General features: G+C 42.3%; 1 protein-coding gene across 3 annotated transcripts in view; it reads left to right on the forward strand.

Annotated features, from left to right (window-relative positions):
* The window catches only part of col12a1a (collagen, type XII, alpha 1a), a 57608-nt gene extending 53066 nt beyond the window's left edge, over window positions 1-4542 (forward strand). For 2 of the 3 annotated variants that reach the window (XM_048975375.1, XM_048975377.1), the window contains 4 exons: window positions 20-202; window positions 683-760; window positions 1964-2134; window positions 3429-4542. In XM_048975375.1, the coding sequence (XP_048831332.1) occupies window positions 20-202; window positions 683-760; window positions 1964-2134; window positions 3429-3583 (587 nt within the window). In that variant the 3' untranslated portion in view covers window positions 3584-4542. Of the gene's footprint in view, window positions 1-19; window positions 203-682; window positions 761-1963; window positions 2135-2405 lie in introns of all 3 variants that reach the window. The other variant, XM_048975376.1, reaches the window with a different exon arrangement.
* Window positions 4543-6396: the final 1854 nt, after the last annotated feature.

Below are 6396 nucleotides of genomic sequence, written 5' to 3' on the forward strand. Positions count from 1 at the left end.
CGCCAATGCTTTTATTCAGGTCAAATGAGCAGGATCGACATGATGTTGAACCAGATCCCCAACGGCTACCGTAGCAACAGTCCTGGTCCTGCTGGACCTCCTGGGCCTCCTGGGAGTACTGGGTCTCGTGGCGAGCCAGGTCAGCCTGGAAGAAGTGGCTTTCCGGGAACTCCAGGTTTGCCTGGGCAGCAGGGAGAGAGAGGTGGGTCCTTTTCCGACCTTTATTCGTTGCTGCCTAATTCACATACAACGGACGAGGTATGTTTTTTAGCGTCTTGGATTTCTTATTTCCGACTCTAACGAATAATTCAGGCCTGATGAATGTTTTATTCCTGCGGACGTTTCACGGTAACGGTAAGTTATTCTCAAAATTTGTGCAGCCCAGCGAGACGCCGATATCTCCGGCTCCGTGCACGAACACTTGCATATGTCCCCGATGTTATGGTCTACATCAATCTATCTAATGTTACGGTCGAAAACGACACGACGGCGCGTCACAGGCCCCGAACAGCAGGTTCGGTCTAAGAAAAAACAGGTTTTCTGTCTGTCTCACAATTTCCACTTTCCAGAGCATTTCCAGTGGTTTCTGAAGGATGGAATGTTTCTGTTGAACGCATGGATGCGTTAAGTTGTGGAGATATTGACGCCGCTTAACTGAAGAGTGGTTCTCTTAATGACTTAGGGGCACCTGGGGAAAAGGGTGAACGAGGTAGTCCTGGGACTGGAATCCGAGGACAGAGAGGCCCATCCGGACCACCTGGTGAGTGCTTCTCCAAGAAAACCCTCGCTGATGCATGTTCTAAACAGAAGATATCTGTTTAATGGTCGTGCAGTGGGTGGTGTTCTCCCCTCCGCATACCGGGGATGGATGAGACGTTCATTTCTTTCTCACATATAAAAACCATTATTTTTTTCGCAGCTGTTTCCAACATGCCGCCTTAGTAAATCTGTCATAGGGCTTCTTTACGACGTCACATTCCTCAGCTGAGACCTAATTTTTTAATAGCTGTAATATTTCATTGTGCCACTGAATCGCCGATCTCCCGGTTGAAATATTAGAGCCCCAGTTCTCAAAAATAGTAAGTCAACACGCATCACAAGTTTCATTTGGAAAGGTAATCATCTGCCCGCAGTCTTTAATCCTCACGTCTAATGGTTGCTCATACCTGTTTGAAAGTCAGACACTTCATACAGTGACCACCGCTAAAAAGCTAATTGGAAATGTGTCCAGCCATGTTAGCAGGAGTGCATGGAATTTTAGGCATCCTTGTCCATAAATTAGTTAAGTACTCCAAATACTCCGATTGATTTCACTATAAAAATTCACACACATTTAACTTTTTTCGTAACTCACTCCTACACACATCTTTCATTTTCTGGAAAACTTGCTCCATAAAGCGAAGTTATGACTTCATTCCTCCAAGGGGCTCGGGGCATTGAGTCCGATACAGTCATCCACCTTAATTATAGAACAGCCAGCCTTCCCAAAACCACTAGATCCCCACGGGGCTATGCTTTATTCCACAGAGACTTGGAAATCGCAGTCACTCAGTCATTGATGTCTACGGACCAATGGGATACGGCCAAATCCTTCTTTTTCCCCATAAATAATGAGGAACACTGCCAGCAAGCGAGCGAGCTGGTTCATTTCTTTAGGCTTTTTGCGTAGCCCTTCATACAATAGAGTTTCCCCTGGCGGCTTCATCCACAGCACATGTGCTGCTGCGTTTGGGGAGCGAGAAGCGTGGGGGGGGGGGGATTTCATATCCGCTGTATCCCGTCTAGACAGAATGGGGCAGGGGGTAGCTTTGCACAGATCTGGGTTTGTCTCCCCTTAATTGAGCAGTCTAAATATTTAAATTGCAGTGGTACAAACCAATTTTCCCTTCCACTTCCAGTTGGGATTGGATGGTGATGCCAGTGGATCTTGAGTGTTTGTTTTTCTCCCCCATTCCCTTTCCAGGCCCACAAGGCGAGTCGCGAACAGGACCTACAGGCCCCACGGGCTCCTCCGGGCCTCCTGGACCCCCAGGTCGTCAGGGATCCCACGGCATCCGGGGTCCACCTGGTCCCCCCGGATACTGTGACTCTTCCCAGTGTGTGGGCATCCCTTACAATGGACAAGGTTACCCAGGTAGGTCGCTGCGTGCCCATGCGTAACAGGAGTAATACTGCGAAAATGTGACGCTGTACGGCGTTAAAATATATGACGTGATTTTCTGTAATATTTACACATTTCAGTGCCAATCTATAGCACCTATCTCTGACTTAAACTGTCGTTGAAATGTGATGCAATGCTATTGCCAGTAGTCAGACAGTCTGACTCGCTACTATTTTTTAAAAACAATGAAAAAGAGGAAAGTGAGGTTTCACAGACCGCTAACACGCTCTTTAACCTGTTTCAGGTTCGGCATAAGTTCATTTTATAAGCCGCCTGCGCTGCTTTCACTCTGAAACCCGGCAACACAAACAAAAAGTCCTGTTTCTGTGCTCATGTGCTTATGAGGGGCTATGGATAGCCACCGTGGATGTGATTAACGAACGCGGCTGACCACCGTGAAGGGAACCGACTGGTACTAACAACACTTTTACAGCAGACATCATGGCCTAGTGGGCATGTTTGCATCTTGAGCCCACACAGCAAGCAGAAAGAGAGGGAAATAGAGAGAGAGAGAAGCAGCTTCTCTCGTGGAAGGAGCATGTAAAACTACTAACAAGGAGGATTTATAACCAAGAGCAACAGTGTTAACATGGTAAACGTTGAGATGAAATCTGTAAATAAACTAATTGTGCATTGTAAATGATTTTTCGTTTTCAAATGAGTTAACATCCGTAATGAGCTTGTGCCTTATAACCTGCTGCTTGCTGAATGCTCACATAACCTTCTCATTCAAGCCTGATGTGACATATCCACCCTCTGCTCGGTCCAGACTGAAGCACGCAATGTTTGTATATTATAATCCTGGGGCTCTTTGTAATACCATTTACTAAGATTTTGTACGGTGCTTTTCTCTGTTGTTTTTTCTGTTTGTTTTCTTTGCTATGATAAATTTATTTCTAAAAGGTACTAAACACTACAGAATAATTCAGGGGTGATTTTTGTATCAAATCCTGCGAGGGTTTAAATTACATGTTAGTCAGTCATTTGCTTTTTTTTTTTATGGGAATGTGGTTGTACCTGAAGAGTCTTTAAATGCTTGGTAGTCTGTTGTGTGATCAATACTTACCGCAGTGCCTTACTTGAGAATTATTACGGACACTCACCTGTCACAGCCACACAATTTGGCTTTTATGTAAAAGACTTGTATCCTAGAGTGGGATGGTTGCCACTGAGTAATGCAGCCAAAAGCCAGAAGTGATGGTATTTCTGCATGCAGAGTTGCTGATTAAATGCATGTTCATTTGGCCAAAACGATATTTCCAACCAGACCGCTTCCAGCCCGGGCCTGAAACCTACGTAGTGCCAATCCCAGTGGAACCCTCAGAAGATTATGAAACAGAAATTCAGTCTCCTGGTTACTCACGAAACCAGCGTGGAAAGCGCTCGCTATCAAGAGTGGGATCCCAAAGGATAGCGCCATAAAACAAAATCGAACGGAAAAAAAAAAAACACGAGGATGATGCCGTTTTTTTTGCCGTCATTATTCATTTTCTATTTTCCACATATGCTTGCATTGAGGTAAATTTGCACCGGAGTGTAAGAACATACCTTGGGTAATGCGTGACTGTGGCAGTGGCGAATATCGGTCGAATTTGCGAGTCTTTCATTGAAAACCTGTGAGCTTGCTCTCTGTACCCTGAAGTGTCTCCGCTTGTAAGATAACTGTGCTAATGTGTTTACTACAGTCCAATGTTTAATGCAGCCGTGTCAAAGTTAGCATTCACATGGAAGGTCAGTATGTGTTTCATCGTTAAGGCATCCGGCACCACGAGGTGTAGCTTCCACTCAGCATTCATCACGGTTCATCACAAATGTCTCCATGTAAATCTGTGTGTGTTGGGTCACCATGGCTGTATATGGGGTAACTGGTTTGGGATCTACAAAAAAACAACAATTAAAACATCAAAACTGCAGTTAATTTCTTTTTTATTTTAGACTAAATATTTATCAGTTTTATTATACCAACTCACAGCTCATTTTACCAAAGGTGGAATTGCATGTCTGTGTTGTATATTTAGTAAGGGTTTTTTAAAATCAGAATATAATAGTTGTTTTTTTTTTTTTTTTGTTTGTTTAACCGATATTCAGCGCAGTTGGAATCGGCTGGCGACTCTATGGCTATAGGGTTGCCGTTTTAACTGCAAATTGTGAATTTCACAGCCGTATTTTCTTATTTATTTCTGAAACAGAAGAGGCATTTTTCAATAAAACTACTGAAAATGTATCATCTGTGTCCATTTCACATTTGTAAAACTGTTAAGAAAAGAAAAAAAAAAGGACAACGTTATAAAGAGGGGAAAAAAAATTGGTGACATGCAATGCAGACTGTGAGTTTTGGGGTTTGTTAGCCGAAAAGTTGTATTAAAGATGAACCATACCTACTTGACTGGCAGCCGGTCTGCTTATTCTGTACACTCGGCCATTGTTAGCGTTCGTGCGGATGAACCTGCTTCTTGTTGGTCAGTTAAGTAAGGCCATGTCCACATCTTTATTTACTTTTAATATTTTAGGTCCTTGTAGTATATGATGCACTGTGTTCGTGGTTCCCATCCGCATAAAAAGAATTGCCTGTCGTCGACGTCTTCTCAAAACACTTTTAGTTCATGCAAGAAAAATAAAATGAACCTCATTGTTTTTTTTCTTTGTCTCGTTGAATGGCGATGGATATGAATTTGGGCGAAAACCAGTTTCCAAATCCAAAGCCTGCCTTTCATACTGAATCCCAATGCAGCAGAAACCAGTTAGTGCTGGGAGGAAAAAAACTAAATATTGAAACAAATAGCCCCTACCTGAAACAAAAAATAAACTGAGATGATACCAGTAGAATTATTAAACATTTTACTAAAACATTTAATTCAAAACAACTTAGTTGCATAAGGATTTTGACATATATTCCAACATGTTTTTCCTGACCTCACAAGGCTATGTCTGACAGAAAAAAAAAAAAGTATTCTTCATTAAACATTGTCAGGAGGCAAATGAACATCTTTAAAATGTTAAACTTAATAGTGCACTACTGTAGTGACCCACCCTGTTCCGCTGTGATGGGCTTGTGATTTAGTTGGGCGTGTGCCGCATCATTTCACGATTAATTTAAAATGAACACAAGCCTCAGTGTTCAGAACAAGTTCCTGCACATTACACGATGACCTGTCCTTCACCGAGAAGCATCTAAGAGCACTTTAGTTTCAGATTCCGTGAAGGTGGACACGTTCAAATAGACCTTTTGAAAGCTCATCCTTTGAAGTCTCTCTTGATGGTAAATGGTACAGGATTTTCCAGAGGTAAAACATGCAGAAAATGCAGAAAGCCTTTGATAGCAGTAAAATTACAGAGCATGCCAGGGATGGGTGGGATGGAACGTGAGACACTGGATGAAGAAAAACATTAGTGTCGCAATCTACCTTTATACTTCATTCGTCAAAAAAAATGTCAATTAATCCACTCAAATATAAACCCCAGTAAGAGAGACTTTTATTGACATTAAAATCTTTTAAAGTGTATTTTGATGCTTAGCAGAACAGAGTGTTTTATCAGAAGTTTATTACCAGAGTATTCCCGCGAAGATATGGGTGGCAAGCTTTTAGACTCTACACATCAACTGTAGACAGTTTAATCCAGTAAAAGACTTTGTGGTCTCATGTCACTAGATCTTACCGATGTAATTATTCATGGTACGTGGAAGATAGTAAAAGGGTAATTAGCACAACACAACTAATATTATAATACTGTTAGGCCCTAAATGTACTGAATAGGGGTCCAATTTAGCATGTTGCTGACGAATATGCTAATAAATATGCTAACGGCTTCATATCATAGGATTGTAGCTACAGATTTCACGTATTTAAATGGGTAAGCAAACCACGGAATCCTTGTCAACACTGTCATCCCTCAATTCTTTAGTACATAGAAAGCAATGAAATTACAAGCGTGACAGACCACTCAGGTCACACCTAAATTAAAACACAAATTACCTGTCTTTGTAGTAGGTGGGGGGCAATTATTACTTCTGACACTTTATGTGTTTTTACACTTCGACATTGATCTCGTGCTTCGGCTCAGTTAATGTCCCCATCAAATGCCACTTTCACGCCGGTCCAGTCATTACTGCCTACTGCCACGTGTCGCCGAATATGCCCTGATTGTAAGGAAATTCTCTACTCTAATTCTCCACTCGGCGTTTCTTGAGGGGAAGGAATTCTGCACTTTTTAAAAGGTCCTCTCCGAAGCTTGTG

Source organism: Brienomyrus brachyistius, chromosome 14 (genome assembly GCF_023856365.1).
Source record: "Brienomyrus brachyistius isolate T26 chromosome 14, BBRACH_0.4, whole genome shotgun sequence".
NCBI classification, from domain to species: Eukaryota; Metazoa; Chordata; class Actinopteri; order Osteoglossiformes; family Mormyridae; genus Brienomyrus; species Brienomyrus brachyistius.